Below are 21,091 nucleotides of genomic sequence, written 5' to 3'. Positions count from 1 at the left end.
ATTGGGGGGTTTTTGGGGGATTTTTGGGGGATTTTTGGGATATTTCGGGGGATTTTTGGGGGGATTTTGGGAGATTTTTGGGGGATTTTGGGGATTTTTGGGAGATTTTTGGGGATTTGGGGGGGATTTTAGGGGATTTTGGGGGATTTTTGGGATATTTTTGGGGGATTTTTGGGATATTTTTGGGGGATTTTGGGGGATTTTTGGGAGATTTTTGGGATATTTTTGGGGATTTGGGAGGATTTTTGGGGGATTTTGGGGGATTTTTGGGGGATTTTGGGGGGATTTTGGGGGGGATTTTGGGGGATTTTGGGGGGATTTTTGGGGGATTTTGGGGGATTTTTGGGATATTTTGGGGGATTTTTGAGAGATTTTGGGGGGATTTTTTGGGGATATTTTTTGGGGATTTTTGGGATTTTTTGGGATATTTTTGGGAATTTTTTTTGAGATTTCGGGGGATTTTTGGGATACTTTTGGGGGATTTTTTGGATATTTTGGGGGGATTTTTCGGGGTTTTTTGGGGGGGATTCTTGGGATATTTTTGGGGTATTTTTGGGGGATTTTTGAGGGATTTTTGGGGTAATTTTGGATATTTTTGGGGGATTTTCGGGAGATTTTTGGGGGATTTTTAGGATATTTTTGGGATATTTTTTGGGTACTTTTGGGGGGATTTTCGGGGTATTTTTTGGATATTTTTGCGGGATTTTAGGGATATTTTTGGGATATTTTTGGGGTATTTTTGGGATATTTTTGCGGGATTTTAGGGGGGATTTTTGGGATATTTTTGGGATAATTTTTGAGTATTTTGGGGGGGGGGTTGGGGTATTTTTGGGTTATTTTTGGGGTATTTTTGAGAGATTTTGGGGGAATTTTTGGGAGATTTTTGGGGGATTTTTGGGATATTTTGGGATTTTTTGGGGGTATTTTTTGGGATATTTTTGAGATTTTTGGGGGATATTTTTAGGGTACTTTTGGGATATTTTTGGGGTATTTTCGAGGTCATTTTTGGGATATTTTTGGGGGAGTTTTGGGATATTTTTGGGATATTTTTTGAATATTTTTGGGATATTTTTGGGGGTATTTTTGGGGTATTTTCGGGGTACTTTTGGAATATTTTTGGGCGATTTTTGGGATTTTTTTGGGGTATTTTTTGGGATATTTTTGGGGGATTTTTGGAATATTTTTGGGCGATTTTTGGGATTTTTTTGGGGTATTTTTTGGGTATTTTTGGTTGGCTTTTGGGGTCGCTTTAGGGCGATTTTTACGCCGAGCTCTTCCCGCCGCTTTTTGTCCCTTCCCCGCCGCCGTCCCCACGTGACCCCCCCACCCCACGTGACACGACACCGGGCGCCGCCATGATGGCGGCGGGCGATGAAGCCGGGCCCGGGCGGGCCCTGGAGGCGCTGCTGGAGATGGGATTCGGTGCCCGGCGCGCGTGAGGGCGGCGGCACCGCGGGGACACCCGGGGGGCAGCGGGGGAGAGGCTCCGGGAGTGCCCGGGGAGGGGGGGATCGGTAGCTCCGGTAACGGGAGCGGCTGAGGGCGGAGACCGCGGGTGTCGCCGTGAGGGGCCGGGAACCGCCCGGGAGGGAGCGGGGCAGGGCCGGGGGTGTCCCGGGGATATCCGGGGATGTTCGGGGTGTCCCGGGGCTCCGCCGTGACCCCCCCGGTCCCGCAGGGCGAAGGCGCTGGCGCTGACCGGGAACCGAGGGGTGGAACCGGCCATGGACTGGTGAGGGCGGAGAGACCCGAAAACACCCCGGGAACCCCAAAAATCGTCCCGGGAACCCCAAAAACCATCCCGGGAACCCCAGAAATTATCCCGGGACCCCAAAAATCATCCTGGGAACCCCAAAAATCATCCCGGGAACCCCAAAAATCATCCCGGGAACCCCAAAAATCGTCCCGGGGACCCCAAAAATCATCCTGGGAACCCCAAAAAACATCTTGGGAACCCCAAAAATCATCTCGGGAACCCCAAAAACTCCTCCGGGAACCCCAAAATCCCTCCCGGGACCCCAAAAACTCCTCTGGGAACCCCAAAAAACGTCCCGGGGACCCCAAAATCCCTCCCGGGAACCCCAAAAAACATCTCGGGAACCCCAAAAAACATCCCGGGAACCCCAAAAATCATCTCGGGAACCCCAAAAATCGTCCTGGGGACCCCAAAAATCGTCCCGGGGTCCCCAAAAACCCTCCAGGAACCCCAAAAACCATCTCGGGAACCCCAAAAATCATCCCGGGGACCCCAAAAATCCTCTCAAGGACCCCAAACATCGTCCTGGGAACCCCAAAAATCGTCCTGGGAACCCCAAAAATCCCTCCAGGAACCCCAAAAATCATCCCGGGAACCCCAAAAATCATCCCGGGAACCCCAAAAATTGTCCTGGGAACCCCAAAAATCCGCTCAGGGACCCCAAAAATCGTCCTGGGAACCCCAAAAATCATCTCGGGAACCCCAAAAAACATCCTGGGAACCCCAAAAAACATCCCGGGAACCCCAAAAACCCCTCAGGGACCCCAAAAAACGTCCCGGGAACCCCAAAAATCATCCCGGGAACCCCAAAAAACGTCCCGGGAACCCCAAAAAACATCCCGGGAACCCCAAAAACCCCTCCAGGAACCCCAAAAACCCCTCTGGGAACCCCAAAAAACATCCTGGGAACCCCAAAAATCGTCCTGGGAACCCCAAAAAACATCTCGGGAACCCCAAAAAACGTCCCGGGAACCCCAAAATCCCTCCAGGAACCCCAAAAATCATCCCGGGGACCCCAAAATCCCTCCCGGGAACCCCAAAAATCGTCCTGGGAACCCCAAAAATCGTCCCGGGAACCCCAAAAATCGTCCAGGGAACCCCAAAAATCATCTCGGGAACCCCAAAAAACATCCCGGGGACCCCAAAAATCGTCCTGGGGACCCCAAAAATCATCCCGGGGACCCCAAAAAACATCCCGGGAACCCCAAAAATCATCCCGGGGACCCCAAAAATCCGCTCAGGGACCCCAAAAAACATCTCAGGAACCCCAAAAATCATCCCGGGAACCCCAAAAATCGTCCTGGGAACCCCAAAAAACATCCTGGGAACCCCAAAAATCCACTCAGGGACCCCAAAAATCATCCCGGGAACCCCAAAAATCGTCCAGGGAACCCCAAAAATCATCCCGGGAACCCCAAAAATCATCTCGGGGACCCCAAAAATCATCCCGGGAACCCCAAAAATCATCCCGGGAACCCCAAAAACCGCTCAGGGACCCCAAAAAACGTCCCGGGAACCCCAAAAATCATCCCGGGAACCCCAAAAATCATCCCGGGAACCCCAAAAAACGTCCCGGGAACCCCAAAAATCCCTCCAGGAACCCCAAAAATTCCTTCGGGAACCCCAAAAAACGTCCTGGGAACCCCAAAAATCATCCTGGGAACCCCAAAAAACGTCCCGGGAACCCCAAAAAACGTCCCGGGAACCCCAAAAAACATCCCGGGAACCCCAAAAAAATCTCGGGAACCCCAAAAAACCCCCCGGGAACCCCAAAAATCATCTCGGGAACCCCAAAAATCATCTCGGGAACCCCAAAAACCCCTCCAGGAACCCCAAAAATCATCCCGGGAACCCCAAAAACCATCCTGGGAACCCCAAAAATCGTCCTGGGAACCCCAAAAATCCGCTCAGGAACCCCAAAAATCGTCCTGGGAACCCCAAAAAATCGTCCCAGGAACCCCAAAAATCGTCCCGGGGACCCCAAAAATCATCCCGGGAACCCCAAAAAACATCCCGGGAACCCCAAAAATCCTCCTGGGGACCCTAAAAAACCCCCGGGAACCCCAAAAATCATCTCGGGAACCCCAAAAATCGTCCCGGGAACCCCAAAAATCATCCTGGGAACCCCAAAAATCATCTCGGGAACCCCAAAAATCCACTCAGGGACCCCAAAAACTGCTCAGGGACCCCAAAAATCATCCCGGGGACCCCAAAAATCCGCTCAAGGACCCCAAAAATCGTCCTGGGAACCCCAAAAATCGTCCAGGGAACCCCAAAAATCATCCCGGGAACCCCAAAAACCCCTCAGGGAACCCCAAAAAACCCCTCAGGGAACCCCAAAACCATCCCGGGAACCCCAAAAATCATCCCGGGAACCCCAAAAATCATCCCGGGAACCCGAAAAACCATCCTGGGAACCCCAAAAACCCCTCAGGGAGCCCCAAAAACCCCTCAGGGAGCCCCAAAAGCTGCTCAGGGACCCCAAAATTTCTCCTGGGGACCCCAAAAACCACTCAGGGACCCCAAAAATCGTCCTGGGGACCCCAAAAACCATCCCGGGACCCCAAAAATCGTCCTGGGAACCCCAAAAAACATCTCGGGAACCCCAAAAATTGTCTGGGAACCCCAAAAATCATCCAGGGAACCCCAAAAATCGTCCTGGGAACCCCAAAACCATCCCAGGAACCCCAAAAATCATCCTGGGAACCCCAAAAAACGTCCCGGGGACCCCAAAAAACATCCCGGGAACCCCAAAAAACGTCCAGGGAACCCCAAAAATCATCCTGGGAACCCCAAAAATCATCACGGGACCCCCAAAATTTCTCCTGGGGACCCCAAAAACCATCCCGGGAACCCCAAAAATCATCCCGGGAACCCCAAAAATCATCTCGGGAACCCCAAAAATCATCTCGGGAACCCCAAAAATCGTCCTGGGGACCCCAAAATCATCCCGGGAACCCCAAAAATCATCCCGGGAACCCCAAAACCATCCCGGGAACCCCAAAAAACGTCCAGGGAACCCCAAAAATCATCCCGGGAACCCCAAAAATCCGCTCAGGAACCCCAAAAAACATCCCGGGAACCCCAAAAACCATCCCGGGAACCCCAAAAATCGTCCTGGGAACCCCAAAAATCATCTCGGGAACCCCAAAAATCATCCCAGGAACCCCAAAAAACATCCAGGGAACCCCAAAAATCCCTCAGGGACCCCAAAAAACTGCTCAGGGACCCCAAAAAACGTCCTGGGAACCCCAAAAATCCCTTTGGGAACCCCAAAAATCATCCCGGGAACCCCAAAATCCCTCCCGGGAACCCCAAAAAACGTCCCGGGAACCCCAAAAACCATCCCGGGAACCCCAAAAATCCCTCCAGGAACCCCAAAAAACGTCTCGGGAACCCCAAAAATCATCCTGGGAACCCCAAAAACCATCCCGGGAACCCCAAAAAACCCCCCGGGAACCCCAAAAAACGTCTCGGGAACCCCAAAAATCATCCTGGGAACCCCAAAATCCCTCCCAGGGACCCCAAAAATCATCCCGGGAACCCCAAAAATCATCCCGGGAACCCCAAAAAACATCTCGGGAACCCCAAAAATCATCCCGGGAACCCCAAAAATCGTCCTGGGGACCCCAGAAATCCCTCTGGGAACCCCAAAAAACCCCTCAGGGAACCCCAAAAAACGTCCCGGGAACCCCAAAAAACGTCCCGGGAACCCCAAAAAACATCCCGGGAACCCCAAAAATCGTCCTGGGAACCCCAAAAATCCCTCAGGGAACCCCAAAAAACATCCAGGGGACCCCAAAAAACATCCCGGGAACCCCAAAAATCCCTCCAGGAACCCCAGAAATTATCCCGGGAACCCCAAAAATCGTCCTGGGAACCCCAAAAATCATCCCAGGAACCCCAAAAAACATCCCGGGGACCCCAAAAACCATCCCGGGAACCCCAAAAATCATCCCGGGACCCCAAAAATCGTCCCGGGAACCCCAAAAATCGTCCCGGGAACCCCAAAAACCCCTCAGGGAACCCCAAAAATCCTCCCGGGAACCCCAAAAATCCTCCCGGGGACCCAAAAAAACATCCCGGGAACCCCAAAAACCATCCCGGGAACCCCAAAAATCCTCCTGGGAACCCCAAAAATCATCTCGGGAACCCCAAAAATCGTCCTGGGGACCCCAAAAATCATCTCGGGAACCCCAAAAATCGTCCTGGGAACCCCAAAACCATCCCGGGAACCCCAAAAAACATCCCGGGACCCCAAAAATCTCCTGGGAACCCCAAAAAACATCCCGGGAACCCCAAAAATCGTCCTGGGAACCCCAAAAATCGTCCCGGGAACCCCAAAAATCCGCTCAGGAACCCCAAAAATCGTCCTGGGAACCCCAAAAATCATCCCGGGAACCCCAAAAAACATCCCGGGAACCCCAAAAATCCCTCTGGGAACCCCAAAAATCATCCCGGGAACCCCAAAAATCGTCCTGGGAACCCCAAAAATCATCCCGGGAACCCCAAAAATCGTCCCGGGAACCACAAAAATCGTCCAGGGAACCCCAAAAACCCCTCAGGGACCCCAAAAATCGTCCCGGGAACCCCAAAAATCGTCCCGGGGACCCCAAAAATCATCCTGGGAACCCCAAAAAACGTCCCGGGGACCCCAAAAAACATCTCGGGAACCCCAAAAAACATCCCGGGGACCCCAAAAACCCCTCAGGGACCCCAAAAAACGTCCCGGGAACCCCAAAAAACGTCCCGGGAACCCCAAAAAACATCTCGGGAACCCCAAAAAACATCCCGGGAACCCCAAAAAACGTCCTGGGAACCCCAAAAAACGTCCTGGGAACCCCAAAAAACATCCCGGGAACCCCAAAAAACGTCCTGGGAACCCCAAAAATCATCCAGGGAACCCCAAAAATCATCCCGGGAACCCCAAAAACTCCTCCGGGAACCCCAAAAATCATCCCGGGGACCCCAAAAATCATCCAGGGAACCCCAAAAATCATCTCGGGAACCCCAAAAATCATCCCGGGAACCCCAAAAATCGTCCTGGGAACCCCAAAAATCATCCCGGGAACCCCAAAAACCCCTCAGGGACCCCAAAAATCGTCCTGGGGACCCCAAAAACAACTCCGGGAACCCCAAAAACCGTCTCGGGAACCCCAAAAACCCCTCAGGGACCCCAAAAATCATCCTGGGAACCCCAAAAATCATCCCGGGAACCCCAAAAAACATCCCGGGAACCCCAAAATCCCTCCCGGGAACCCCAAAATCCCTCCCGGGGACCCCAAAAATCGTCCTGGGGACCCCAAAAATCGTCCCGGGGACCCCAAAAATCATCCTGGGAACCCCAAAAAACGTCCCGGGGACCCCAAAAAACATCTCGGGAACCCCAAAAAACATCCCGGGGACCCCAAAAACCCCTCAGGGACCCCAAAAAACGTCCCGGGAACCCCAAAAAACGTCCCGGGAACCCCAAAAAACATCTCGGGAACCCCAAAAAACATCCCGGGAACCCCAAAAAACGTCCTGGGAACCCCAAAAAACGTCCTGGGAACCCCAAAAAACATCCCGGGAACCCCAAAAAACGTCCTGGGAACCCCAAAAATCATCCAGGGAACCCCAAAAATCATCCCGGGAACCCCAAAAACTCCTCCGGGAACCCCAAAAATCATCCCGGGGACCCCAAAAATCATCCAGGGAACCCCAAAAATCATCTCGGGAACCCCAAAAATCATCCCGGGAACCCCAAAAATCGTCCTGGGAACCCCAAAAATCATCCCGGGAACCCCAAAAACCCCTCAGGGACCCCAAAAATCGTCCTGGGGACCCCAAAAACAACTCCGGGACCCCAAAAAACATCTCGGGAACCCCAAAAATCATCCCGGGAACCCCAAAAACTCCTCCGGGAACCCCAAAAACCGTCTCGGGAACCCCAAAAACCCCTCAGGGACCCCAAAAATCATCCTGGGAACCCCAAAAATCATCCCGGGAACCCCAAAAAACATCCCGGGAACCCCAAAATCCCTCCCGGGAACCCCAAAATCCCTCCCGGGGACCCCAAAAATCGTCCTGGGGACCCCAAAAATCATCTCGGGAACCCCAAAAATCATCCCGGGGACCCCAAAAATCGTCCTGGGAACCCCAAAAAACATCCCGGGAACCCCAAAAAACATCCCGGGAACCCCAAAAATCATCCCGGGGACCCCAAAAATCATCCTGGGAACCCCAAAAATCATCTCGGGAACCCCAAAAATTGTCCCGGGAACCCCAAAAATCATCCTGGGAACCCCAAAAATCCACTCAGGGACCCCAAAAACTGCTCAGGGACCCCAAAAATCATCCCGGGGACCCCAAAAATCATCCCGGGAACCCCAAAAATCATCTCGGGAACCCCAAAAATCATCCCGGGGACCCCAAAAAACGTCCCGGGAACCCTAAAAATCGTCCTGGGAACCCCAAAAACTCCTTCGGGAACCCCAAAAACCATCCCGGGAACCCCAAAAATCGTCCAGGGAACCCCAAAAAACGTCCCGGGAACCCCAAAAATCATCCTGGGAACCCCAAAAATCCCTCCAGGAACCCCAAAAAACATCCTGGGAGCCCCAAAAATCCGCTCAGGGACCCCAAAAACCATCCCGGGAACCCCAAAAAACATCCCGGGAACCCCAAAAATCGTCCCGGGAACCCCAAAAATTGTCCTGGGAACCCCAAAATCGTCCTGGGAACCCCAAAAATCATCCTGGGGACCCCAAAAATCATCCCGGGAACCCCAAAAAACCGCTCAGGGACCCCAAAAATCGTCCCGGGACCCCCAAAACCATCCCGGGAACCCCAAAAAACGTCCTGGGAACCCCAAAAATCATCTCGGGAACCCCAAAAATCGTCCAGGGAACCCCAAAAATCCCTTTGAGAACCCCAAAAATCATCTCAGGAACCCCAAAAACCCCTCAGGGAACCCAAAAATCGTCCTGGGGACCCCAAAAATTGTCTGGGAACCCCAAAAACCATCCCGGGAACCCCAAAAATCGTCCTGGGAACCCAAAAATCATCCCGGGAACCCCAAAAAACATCTCGGGAACCCCAAAAATCGTCCCGGCATCCCCAAAAAACGTCCTGGGAACCCCAAAAATCATCCCGGGAACCCCAAAAACCCCTCAGGGACCCCAAAAATCATCCTGGGGACCCCAAAAATCGTCCTGGGGACCCCAAAAAACCCCCGGGAACCCCAAAAATCGTCCTGGGAACCCGAAAAATCCCTCTGGGACCCCAAAAACCATCCCGGGAACCCCAAATTCCTCCCAGGACCCCAAAAAACCCCTCCAGGACCCCCCCCAAAACTCCTCTTGGACCCCCTAAACCACCCCAAATTCCCCCAGGACCCCCCAAAACCCCTCCCTGGGACCCCCAAACCCCCCCAGACCCCCCAAATTCCCCCCAAACCCCTCCCAGGACCCCTCAAAACCCTCCCAGGACCCCCCAAAACCCTCCCAGGACCCCCCAAATTCCCCCCAGGACCCCCCAAACTCCCCCAGGACCCCCCAAATTCCCCCCAACCCCCCAGGACCCCCCAAACCCCCCCCAGGACCCCCCAAAACCCTCCCAGGACCCCCAAATTCCCCCCAGGACCCCCCAAAATCCTCCCAGGACCCCCCAAACTCCCCCAAATTCCCCCCAGGACCCCCCAAATTCCCCCCAAAACCCCCCCAGGACCCCCCAAACTCCCCCAGGACCCCCCAAATTTCCCCCAAACTCCCCCAGGACCCCCCAAACTCCCCCAAATTCCCCCCAGGACCCCCCAAACCCCCCCAAAACCCTCCCAGGACCCCACAAAACCCTCCCAGGACCCCCCAAATTCCCCCAGGACCCCCCAAAACCCCCCCAGGACCCCCAAATTCCCCCAGGGACCCCAAACCCCCCCAGGACCCCCTCAAAACCCTCCCAGGACCCCCCAAATTCTCCCCAAACCCCCCCAGGACCCCCTAAACTCTCCCAGGACCCCCCAAACTCCCCCAGGACCCCCCAAATTCCCCCCAATCCCCCCCAGGACCCCCCAAATCCCCCCCAAAACCCTCCTAGGACCCCCCAAAACCCCTCCCAGGACCCCCCAAACTCCCCCAGACCCCCCCAGGACCCCCCAAATTTCCCCCAAACCCCCCCAGGACCCCCCAAACTCCCCCAGACCCTCCCAGGACCCCCCAAACTCCCAGTGCCCCCCAATTTCCCGTCCCCCCAGGCTGGTGGCTCACGAGGACGACCCCGACTCGGAGCCCGAGCTCCCCCCGGATCTGGGGGCGCTCCTGGGGGGGCCCCGGCAGCCGCCGGCCCCGGAGGACGAGACACAAAAGTGAATTCTGGGGGGGATTTGGGGGGTTCAAAGGGGGAATTTGGGGGGTCAAAGGGGAATTTGGGGTTCTGGGAGGATTTGGGGGAGTTTAAGGGGAATTTTGGGGGGGATTTGGGGGTTCAAGGGGGAATTTTGGGGTTCAAAAGGGAATTTTTTGAGGATTTGGGGGGTTCAAAAGGGAATTTGGGGGTTCAAGGGGGAATTTTGGGGGGGATTTGGGGGTTCTGGGAGGATTTGGGGGGGTTTAAGGGGAATTTTGGGGGGGATTTGGGGGTTCAAGGGGGAATTTTGGGGTTCAAAGGGGGAATTTTGGGGTTTAAGGGGAATTTTGGGGGGGATTTGGGGGCTCAAAGGGGAATTTTGGGGGTTCAAGGGGGGAATTTTGGGAGGATTTGGGGGTTCAAAGGGGAATTTGGGGGTTCTGGGAGGATTTGGGGGGGTTTAAGGGGAATTTCGGGGTTCAAAGGGGGAATTTTGGGGGGGATTTGGGGGGTTCAAAGAGGAATTTTGGGGTTCAAGAGGGGAATTTTGGGAGGGTTTGGGGGTTCAAAGGGGGAATTTTGGGATTCTGGGAGGATTTGGGGCTTCAAAGGGGAAATTTGGGCTTCAAAGGAGAATTTTGGGGTTCAAAGGGGGAATTTTGGGAGGATTTGGGGGTTCAAAGGGGGAATTTGGGGGTTCTGGGAGGATTTGGGGGGGTTTAAGGGGAATTTTAGGGGGGATTTGGGGGCTCAAAGGGGGAATTTTGGGGTTCAAAGGGGGAATTTTGGGGTCCAAGGGGGGAATTTTGGGAGGATTTGGGGGGTCAAAGGGGAATTTGGGAGGATTTGGGGGTTCAAAGGGGGAATTTTGGGGTTCAAAGGGGGAATTTTGGGGGTTCAAGGGATAATTCTGGGAGGATTTGGGAGTTCAAAGAGGAATTTTGGGGTTTAAGGGATAATTTTGGGAGGATTTAGGGGTTCAAAGGGGGAATTTGGGAGGATTTGGGGGTTCAAAGGGGGAATTCGGGGGTTCAAAGGGGGAATTTTGGGAGGGTTTGGGGCTTCAAAGGGGAATTTTGGGGTTCAAGGGGGAATTTGGGGGTTCAAGGGAGAATATTGGGAGGATTTGGGGGTTCAAAGGGGAATTTGGGGGTTCTGGGAGGATTTGGGGGGGTTTAAGGGGAATTTTGGGGGGGATTTGGGGGCTCAAAGGGGAATTTGGGGGTTCTGGGAGGATTTGGGGGTTCAAAGGGGAATTTTGGGGTTCAAAGGGGGAATTTGGGGGTTCAAGGGAGAATATTGGGAGGATTTGGGGGCTCAAAGGGGAATTTTGGGGTTCAAAGGGGGAATTTGGGGGTTCAAGGGAGAATATTGGGAGGATTTGGGGGCTCAAAGGGGAATTTTGGGGTTCAAAGGGGGAATTTTGGGGTTCAAAGGGGGAATTTTGGGGGGGATTTGGGGGCTCAAAGGGGAATTTTGGGGTTCAAAGGGGGAATTTTGGGGGGTTTTGGGGGCTCAAGGGGGAATTTTGGGGTTCAAAGGGGGAATTTTGGGGGGATTTGGGGTTCAAAGGGGGAATTTTGGGGGGTTTTGGGGGCTCAAGGGGGAATTTTGGGGTTCAGAGGGGGAATTTTGGGGGGGTTTGGGGGGTTCAAGGTGGAATTTTGGGGTTCTGGGAGGATTTGTGGGTTCAAAGGGGAATTTTGGGAGGATTTGGGGGTCCAAAGGGGGAATTTGGGAGGATTTTGGGGGGTTCAAAGGCGGATTTGGGGGGGTTCAAAGGGGAAACACGGGAGGATTTGGGAGGATTTGGGGGTCCAAAGGGGGAATTTGGGGGATTAAGGCAGAATTTTGGGATTATGGGAGGATTTGGGGGGTTCAAGGGGGCAATTTGGGGGTCCAGGGGAAGAATTTCGGGTTCCAGATGTGGGGTTTCAGGATTGAGGGGTTCAGGGCAGGAATTTTGGGCTCCAGATCGGGGATTTCAGGATTTGGGGGGTCCAGGTGATAAATTTCAGGTGCCAGATCGGGGATTTCAGGGTTCAGGGGAGGAATTTCGGGTTCCAAGCTCAGGATTTTTGGGTTCAGGGGAGGATTGGGGTTTGCAGGAGGAATTTGGGGATCCAGAGAAGGAATTTCGGGTTCCAGATCGGGGATTTCAGGGTTCAGGGGAGGAATTTCGGGTTCCAGGCTCAGGATTTGGGGGTTCAGGGGAGGACTGGGGTTTGCAGGAGGAATTTGGGGGTCCAGGGGAGGAATTTCAGGCTCCAGATTTGGGGTTTCAGGGTTCAGGGGAGGAATTTCGGGTTCCAGATCAGGGATTTCAGGATTCTGGGGTACAGCAGAGGAATTTCAGGCTCCAGATCGGGGGTTTCAGGGTTGGGTGATAACTTTAGGGTTCCAAAGGGAGGGGTTTCAGGATTTGGGGGTTTGGGTGATAAGTTTAGGGTTCCAAAGGGAGGTGTTTCAGTGTTGGGGGATGCTCGGGTGATAAGTTTTGGGCTCCAGATCGGGGGTTTCAGTGTTGGGGGATGCTCAGGTGATAACTTTAGGGTTCCAAAGGGAGGTGTTTCAGGATTTGAGGGTTGGGGTGATAAGTTTTGGGTTCTAAAGGGAGGTGTTTCAGTGCTGTGGGAGGCTCAGGGGACAGGTTTAGGGTTCCATACCGGGTGTTCCAGTGCTGTGGGAGGCTCAGGGGATAGGTTTAGGGTTCCAGACTGGGTGTTTCAGGGTTGGGGGATAACTTTAGGGTTCCAAAGGGAGGGGTTTCAGTGCTGGGGGAGGCTCAGGTGATAAGTTTTGGGCTCCAAACCAGGTGTTTCAGGGTTCAGGTGATAGGTTTAGGGTTCCATACCGGGTATTTCAGTGCTGTGGGATGCTCAGGGGATAAGTTTCAGGTTCCAGACCAGGTGTTTCAGGGTTCAGGTGATAAGTTTTGGGCTCCAAACCAGGTGTTTCAGGGTTCAGGGGACAGGTTTAGGGTTCCATACCGGGTGTTTCAGTGCTGTGGGAGGCTCAGGGGATAAGTTTAGGGTTCCAGAGGGAGGCGTTTCAGGACTTGGGGGGTCGGGTGATAACTTTAGGGTTCCAAAGGGAGGTGTTTCAGTGCTGTGGGAGGCTCAGGGGATAAGTTTAGGGTTCCATACCGGGTGTTCCAGTGCTGTGGGATGCTCAGGGGACAGGTTTAGGGTTCCAAAGGGAGGCGTTTCAGGATTTGAGGGTTCAGGTGATAAGTTTTGGGCTCCAAACCAGGTGTTTCAGGGTTCAGGTGATAACTTTAGGGTTCCAGACCGGGTGTTTCAGTGTTGGGGGAGGCTCAGGGGACAGGTTTAGGGTTCCATACCGGGTGTTTCAGGGTTCAGGTGACAGGTTTAGGGTTCCATACCGGGTGTTTCAGTGCTGTGGGAGGCTCAGGGGATAGGTTTAGGGTTCCAGACCGGGTGTTTCAGTGCTGTGGGAGGCTCAGGGGATAAGTTTTGGGCTCCAAACCAGGTGTTTCAGGGTTCAGGTGATAGGTTTAGGGTTCCATATCGGGTGTTTCAATGCTGTGGGAGGCTCAGGGGACAGGTTTAGGGTTCCATAGCGGGTGTTCCAGTGCTGTGGGAGGCTCAGGGGACAGGTTTAGGGTTCCAAAGGGAGGTGTTTCAGTGTTGGGGGAGGCTCAGGTGATAAGTTTTGGGCTCCAAACCAGGTGTTTCAGGGTTCAGGTGATAAGTTTTGGGTTCCATACCGGGTGTTTCAGTGCTGTGGGAGGCTCAGGGGACAGGTTTAGGGTTCCATACCGGGTGTTTCAGTGCTGTGGGAGGCTCAGGGGACAGGTTTAGGGTTCCAAAGGGAGGCGTTTCAGGATTTGAGGGTTCAGGTGATAAGTTTTGGGCTCCAAACCAGGTGTTTCAGGGTTCAGGGGACAGGTTTAGGGTTCCATACCGGGTGTTTCAGTGCTGTGGGATGCTCAGGGGATAGGTTTAGGGTTCCATACCGGGTGTTCCAGTGCTGTGGGATGCTCAGGGGATAAGTTTTGGGTTCCATACCGGGTGTTTCAGTGTTGTGGGATGCTCGGTGCTCTCTGCTCACCCCGTTCCCCTCAGGCTCCTGTCCGAGGCCGGCCGGGAGCGGGAGCGGCGCCGCCGGGGCCAGGAGCTCGCCAAGCTCCGGGAATGGCGGCGGGATGAGGAGCGGCGCCGGGCGGCCGAGGAGCGGCGCCGCGAGCGGGCTGAGGAACGCGCTGCTCGGTGAGAATCCCCCCCCAAAAAAAAAACCCCGAAACTTTGGGGGAAATATCCCAAATTTCCCTTTTTTTCCCGAAAAAAAAAAACCCGTTCGGGAGGAGCCGCCCGCGCTGAGTCCTCCGGGCCGCCAGGGGGCGCCATAAGCGCGGGAAGCGCCCTCACGAAAAAAGGCGGGAACGAGGAGATCGGGGGGGGGGGGGGGGGGCTCAAAAATCCTTCGGGAAAGCCTCAAATTCCAGGGAATTCCTCCGAATTCCCACCCTGGAACTTTCGGGGAGACTCCCCAACCTTTGGGGGATCCTCCCCAACTTTGGGGGACCCTCCTGAACCTTTGTGGAGCCTCCCCAAGGTGCCGGTGCTGGGGGGTGCAGCCCTGAGGCGGCCGTGGTGTCCCCGCTGCTCTTCCTGGGTTTTCCGCAGCTCCCGGAATTTTTTGGGATTCCCGGAATTTTGGGAAAGGCCTGAAAATGTTTTGGGATTGGTTTCTCCACAGGCAGAGAGTGAGGGAGAAGATCGAGCGGGACAAGGCGGAGCGAGCGCAGAGGGTGAGTGGAGGATTTGGGGGTGGCTGGGGGGGAGAGATCCCAAAGCGTTGGGGGATCCCAGGGGATCCAAAGAGCAGAATTTGGGATTCTTGGAGCAGAATTTGGGATCCTTGGAGATCCCTGGAGCAGAATTTGGGATCCTTGGAGATCCCAGGGGATCCAAAGAGCAGAATTTGGGATCCCAGGAGCAGAATTTGGGATCCTTGGAGATCCCAGGAGATTCCAAGAGCAGAATTTGGGATCCCAGGAGCAGAATTTGGGATCCTTTGAGATCCCAGGGGATCCAAAGAGCAGAATTTGGGATCCAAAGAGCAGAATTTGGGATCTTTGGAGATCCCTGGAGCAGAATTTGGGATCCCAGGAGCAGAATTTGGGATTCTTGGAGCAGAATTTGGGATCCTTGGAGATCCCAGGGGATCCAAAGAGCAGAATTTGGGATTCTTGGAGCAGAATTTGGGATCCCAGGAGATCCCTGGAGCAGAATTTGGGATCTTTGGAGGTCCCCGGAGATGAATTTGGGATCCTTGGAGATCCCAGGGGATCCCAGGAGCAGAATTTGGGATCCTTGGAGATCCCAGGAGCAGAATTTGGGATCCTTGGAGATCCCAGGAGATTCCAAGAGCAGAATTTGGGATTCCTGGAGCAGAATTTGGGATCCTTGGAGATCCCTGGAGCAGAATTTGGGATCTTTGGAGATCCCAGGGGATCCCAGGAGCAGAATTTGGGATCCTTGGAGATCCCAGGGGATCCAAAGAGCAGAATTTGGGATTCTTGGAGCAGAATTTGGGATCCTTGGAGATCCCTGGAGCAGAATTTGGGATCCTTGGAGATCCCAGGAGAATCCAAGAGCAGAATTTGGGATCCCAGGAGCGGAATTTGGGATCCTTGGAGATCCCTGGAGCAGAATTTGGGATCCTTGGAGATCCCAGGGGATCCAAAGAGCAGAATTTGGGATCCCAGGAGCAGAATTTGGGATCTTTGGAGATCCCAGGGGATCCCAGGAGCAGAATTTGGGATCCTTGGAGATCCCAGGGGATCCAAAGAGCAGAATTTGGGATCCCAGGAGCGGAATTTGGGATCCTTGGAGATCCCAGGAGATTCCAAGAGCAGAATTTGGGATCCCAGGAGCAGAATTTGGGATCCCAGGAGCAGAATTTGGGATCCTTGGAGATCCCAGGAGCAGAATTTGGGATCCTTGGAGATCCCAGGGGATCCAAAGAGCAGAATTTGGGATTCCAGGAGCAGAATTTGGGATCCTTGGAGATCCCAGGGGATCCTTGGAGCAGAATTTGGGATCCCAGGAGCAGAATTTGGGATCCTTGGAGATCCCAGGGGATCCCAGGAGCAGAATTTGGGATCTTTGGAGATCCCTGGAGCAGAATTTGGGATCCTTGGAGATCCCAGGGGATCCAAAGAGCAGAATTTGGGATCCCAGGAGCAGAATTTGGGATCCTTGGAGATCCTGGGGGATTCCAAGAGCAGAATTTGGGATCCCAGGAGCAGAATTTGGGATCCCAGGAGCAGAATTTGGGATCCCAGGAGCAGAATTTGGGATCTTTGGAGATCCCAGGGGATCCAAAGAGCAGAATTTGGGATTCTTGGAGATCCCAGGAGCAGAATTTGGGATCCTTGGAGATCCCAGGAGCAGAATTTGGGATCCTTGGAGATCCCAGGAGCAGAATTTGGGATCCCAGGAGCAGAATTTGGGATCCTTGGAGATCCCAGGAGCAGAATTTGGGATCCCAGGAGCAGAATTTGGGATCCTTGGAGATCCTGGGGGATCCCAGGAGCAGAATTTGGGATCCTTGGAGGAAAATTTGGGATCCTTGGAGATCCCAGGCAATCCCTGGAGCACAGTTTGGAATTCCAGGAGATCTCAGGAGCAGAATTCGGGATCCTTGGAGATCCTAGAAGCAGAATTTGGAGATCCCAGGGGATCCCAAAAGCATGGTTTGGGATCCCAGGAGCAGAATTTGGGATCCTTGGAGATCCCAGGAGCAGAATTTGAGATCCCAGGGAATCCCAGAGGATTCTTGGAGCAGAATTTGGGATCCTTGGAGATCCCAGGGGATCCCAAAAGCATGGTTTGGGATCCCTGGAGCACACTTTGGGATCCTTGGAGATCCCAGGGGATCGCAGGAGCACAATTTGGGATCCCAGGAGATCCCAGGAGCTCACTTTGGGATCTCTGGAGCACACTTTGGGATCCCTGGAGCACACTTTGGGATCCCTGGAGCACACTTTGGGATCCCACAGATCCCTGGAGCACACTTTGGGATCTCTGGAGATCCCTGGAGCACACTTTGGGATCCCTGGAGCACACTTTGGGATCCCTGGGGCACACTTTAGGATCCCACAGATCCCTGGAGCACACTTTGGGATCCCTGGGGCACACTTTGGGATCCCTGGAGATCCCTGGAGCGCACTTTGGGATCCCTGGGGCACACTTTGGGATCCCTGGAGATCTCTGGAGCACACTTTGGTATCCCTGGAGATCCCTGGAGCACACTTTGGGATCCCTGGAGATCCCTGGAGCACACTTTGGGATCCCACAGATCCCTGGAGCACACTTTGGGATCCCTGGGGCACACTTTGGGATCTCTGGAGCACACTTTGGGATCCCACAGATCCCTGGAGCACACTTTGGGATCCCACAGATCCCTGGAGCACACTTTGGGATCTCTGGAGCACACTTTGGGATCTCTGGAGATCCCTGGGGCACAGTTTGGGATCCCTGGAGATCCCTGGAGCACACTTTGGGATCCCTGGAGATCCCTGGAGCACACTTTGGGATCCCTGGAGCACACTTTGGGATCCCACAGATCCCTGGAGCACACTTTGGGATCCCTGGAGCACACTTTGGGATCCCTGGAGATCCCTGGAGCACACTTTGGGATCCCACAGATCCCAGGAGCTCACTTTGGGATCCCTGGAGCACACTTTGGGATCCCTGGAGCACACTTTGGGATCCCTGGGGCACACTTTGGGATCCCTGGAGATCCCTGGAGCACACTTTGGGATCCCTGGAGCACACTTTGGGATCCCTGGAGCACACTTTGGGATCCCTGGAGATCCCTGGGGCACACTTTGGGATCCCTGGAGCACACTTTGGGATCCCTGGAGCACACTTTGGGATCCCTGGGGCACACTTTGGGATCCCTGGAGCACACTTTGGGATCCCTGGAGCACACTTTGGGATCCCTGGGGCACACTTTGGGATCCCTGGAGATCCCTGGAGCACACTTTGGGATCCCTGGAGCACACTTTGGGATCCCTGGAGCACACTTTGGGATCCCTGGAGCACACTTTGGGATCCCACAGATCCCTGGAGCACACTTTGGGATCCCTGGAGCACACTTTGGGATCCCAGGAGATCCCTGGAGCACACTTTGGGATCCCACAGATCCCTGGAGCACACTTTGGGATCCCTGGAGATCCCAGGAGCACACTTTGGGATCCCAGGAGCACACTTTGGGATCCCTGGAGCACACTTTGGGATCCCACAGATCCCTGGAACACACTTTGGGATCCCTGGAGCTCACTTTGGGATCCCACAGATCCCTGGAGCACACTTTGGGATCTCTGGAGCTCACTTTGGGATCCCACAGATCCTTTTTCCCCCCTCCCAGTTCGCTCCGCTGCCCCCAGAACCGGCCCCGGTGCCCGCCCAGGAGCCGCCGGCGCCGCGGGAATACGACGAGTGCCGGATCCAGGTGAGGATCCTGGAGATCCCTGATGATCCCTGATGATCCCAGAGGATCCCTGAGGATCCCAGAGGATCCCAAAGGATCCCTGATGATCCCTGACCCCCCCGGGCCCCGCCAGGTGCGGCTGCCGGACGGGCGGGCGCTGACGCAGAGTTTCCGGGCGCGGGAGCCGCTGGCGGCCGTCAGGCTTTTCGTGGAGCTACACCGGGACAACCCCGGGAACAACACCGGGAACAACACCGGGAACACCGGGAACAACACCGGGAACAACACCGGGAACAACACCGGGAACACCGGGAACAACACCGGGAACAGCCCCGAGCCCTTCAGCCTCCGCACGGCCTTTCCCCGGCGCCTCTTCAGCGAGGAGGACATGGAGAAACCCCTGCAGGAGCTGGGTATGGGGGCCTGGGGGGATCTGGGGGGCTCTGGGGGGGCTCTGGGGGGTCCTGGGGGGCTCTGGGGGAGTTCTGGGGGGTCCTGAGGGGGTTCTGGGGGGTCCTGGGGGGCTCTGGGGGGAGTTCTGGGGGGCTCTGGGGGGGTCCTGGGGGGCTCTGGGGGGTCCTGAGGGGGTTCTGGGGGGTCCTGAGGGGCTCTGGGGGGGTCCTGGGGAGCTCTGGGGGAGTTCTGGGGGGTCCTGAGGGGCTCTGGGGGGTCCTGAGGGGGTTCTGGGGGGTCCTGAGGGGGTTCTGGGGGGTCCTGAGGGGGTTCTGGGGGGGTTCTCGGGGGTCCTGAGGGGGTTCTGGGGGGCTCTGGGGGGTCCTGGGGGGCTCTGGGGAAGCTCTGGAGGGTCCTGAGGGGGTTCTGGGGGGTCCTGAGGGGGTTCTGGGGGGTCCTGAGGGGGTTCTGGGGGGTCCTGAGGGGCTCTGGGGGAGTTCTGGGGGGTCTTGGGGGGTCCTGAGGGGCTCTGGGGGGTCCTGAGGGGGTTCTGGGGGTCCCTGGAGGGCTCTGGGGGGTCCTGAGGGGCTCTGGGGGGTCCTGAGGGGGTTCTGGGGAGTTCTGGGGGGTCCTGGGGGGTTCTGGGGGGTCCTGGGGGGCTCTGGGGGGTCCTGAGGGGATTCTGGGGGGTCCTGAGGGGGGTTCTGGGGGTCCTTGGGGGGTTCTGAGAGGCTCTGGAGGGGCTCAGGGGGTCCTGAGAGACTCTGGGGGGGCTCTGGGGGGTCCTGAGGGGCTCTGGGGGGTCCTGAGGGGGTCCTGGGGGGTCCTGAGGGGCTCTGGGGGGGTTCTGGGGGGTCCGTAGGGGGTCCTGGGGGGTTCTGGGGGGTCCTGAGGGGGTCCTGAGGGGCTCTGGGGGAGCTCTGGGGGGTCCTGAGGGGGTCCTGGGGGGTCCTGAGGGGCTCTGGGGAAGCTCTGGAGGGTCCTGAGGGGTTCTGGGGGGTCCTGAGGGGGTCCTGAGGGGCTCTGGGGGAGCTCTGGGGGGTCCTGAGGGGGTCCTGGGGGGTCCTGAGGGGCTCTGGGGAAGCTCTGGAGGGTCCTGAGGGGGTTCTGGGGGTCCTTGGGGGGTCCTGAGGGGCTCTGGGGGGCTTCTGGGGGGTCTTGGGGGGTTCTGGGGGGTTCTGAGGGGCTCTGGGGGGTCCTGAGGGGGGTTCTGGGGGTCCTTGGGGGGTTCTGAGAGGCTCTGGGGGGGCTCAGGGGGTCCTGAGGGGCTCTGGGGGGTCCTGAGGGGCTCTGGGGGGGTTCTGGGGGAGCTCTGGGGGGTCCTGAGGGGGTTCTGGGGGGCTCTGGGGGGGTTTTGGGGGGTCCTGAGGGGCTCTGGGTGGTCCTGAGGGGCTCTGGGGGGTCCCTGGTAGAACCCAGAGGGCTTTTAGGGGGAATTTGGGGGTCCTGGGGGTTCCTGGGTGGGTTTAGGGGATCCCTGAGGGGGATTTGGGGGTTCCTGGGTGGGATTGGGTGAACCCCGAGGGGTTTTTGGGGGGGAATTTGGGGGTCCCGGGTGTTCCTGGGTGGGTTTGGAGGATCCCCGAGGGGAATTTGGGGGTCCTGGGTGGGTTTGGGGGATCCCTGAGGGGGATTTGGGGGTCCTGGGTGGGTTTGGGGGATCCCTGAGAGGTTTTTTGGGGGGATTTTGGGGGTCCCATGGGTTCCTGGGTGGGTCTGGGGGATCCCTGAGGGGGATTTGGGGGGAATTGGGAGGTCTTGGAGAATTCAGGGTGGGTTTGGGGGATCCCTGAGGGGATTTTGGGGGTCCTGGGGGATTCCAGATGGATTTGGGGGATGCTTGAGGGAGTTTTGGGGGTGCCAGGAGGTCCTGGGTGGGTTTGGGGGATCCCTGAGGGGATTTTGGGGGTTCAGGAGAGATCTTTGCAGGGAAATTAAGATTTGAGGCTTCACAGGGAGAAGTTTTTGGGGGAATTTTAGGACTTTGAGAGATTTTTGGGGATCTTAACACCCACCCTTCCCCCCCAGGCCTGGTTCCCTCCGCCGTCATCATCGTGGCCAAAAAGGAGGGGAGCTGAGGGGGGGACCCCCCAAAAAAACCCCAAATAAACCCAAAAAAAACCCCAAATAAACCCGAGCTTTGTCCTGTCCCGC

The 21,091-nt window shown here is 55.8% G+C and overlaps 1 protein-coding gene and 1 long non-coding RNA gene across 4 annotated transcripts; both read left to right on the top strand.

Annotated features, from left to right (window-relative positions):
* Positions 1-1,287: 1,287 nt before the first annotated feature.
* UBXN1 (UBX domain protein 1) lies at positions 1,288-21,085 on the top strand. 3 transcript variants are annotated; one of them, XM_058861582.1, is made up of 9 exons: positions 1,288-1,435; positions 1,679-1,732; positions 9,987-10,097; positions 14,167-14,310; positions 14,801-14,852; positions 18,482-18,565; positions 18,678-18,809; positions 18,876-18,957; positions 20,966-21,085. In XM_058861582.1, the coding sequence occupies exons 1-9, from the start codon at positions 1,356-1,358 to the stop codon at positions 21,013-21,015; spliced, it is 789 nt and encodes a 262-aa protein (XP_058717565.1). In that variant the 5' UTR covers positions 1,288-1,355; the 3' UTR covers positions 21,016-21,085. The 3 variants fall into 3 exon arrangements, with proteins under 3 accessions (XP_058717565.1, XP_058717564.1, XP_058717566.1); XM_058861581.1 differs by having other exon boundaries at positions 18,678-18,957; XM_058861583.1 differs by having other exon boundaries at positions 1,345-1,422; positions 18,678-18,957.
* LOC131591120 (uncharacterized) lies at positions 12,615-13,644 on the top strand. Its single transcript, XR_009280259.1, has 3 exons — positions 12,615-12,675; positions 12,729-12,849; positions 13,331-13,644. It is a non-coding gene; the product is annotated as an uncharacterized LOC131591120 (long non-coding RNA).
* Positions 21,086-21,091: the final 6 nt, after the last annotated feature.

Source organism: Poecile atricapillus, chromosome 37 (assembly GCF_030490865.1).
Source record: "Poecile atricapillus isolate bPoeAtr1 chromosome 37, bPoeAtr1.hap1, whole genome shotgun sequence".
NCBI classification, from domain to species: Eukaryota; Metazoa; Chordata; class Aves; order Passeriformes; family Paridae; genus Poecile; species Poecile atricapillus.
The sequence above is the reverse complement of the archived record's forward strand: the minus strand, read 5'-3'. Positions and strand labels throughout refer to the sequence as shown.

Bases quoted from the DNA above. Each gene is read 5' to 3' on its own strand.
- UBXN1 (XM_058861581.1), top strand. From the start codon at position 1,356: ATGATGGCGGCGGGCGATGAAGCCGGGCCCGGGCGGGCCCTGGAGGCG. The intron at 1,436-1,678 runs GTGAGGGCGGCG...CCGGTCCCGCAG, and splicing joins GGATTCGGTGCCCGGCGCGC to GGCGAAGGCGCTGGCGCTGA. The intron at 1,733-9,986 runs GTGAGGGCGGAG...CCGTCCCCCCAG, and splicing joins GTGGAACCGGCCATGGACTG to GCTGGTGGCTCACGAGGACG.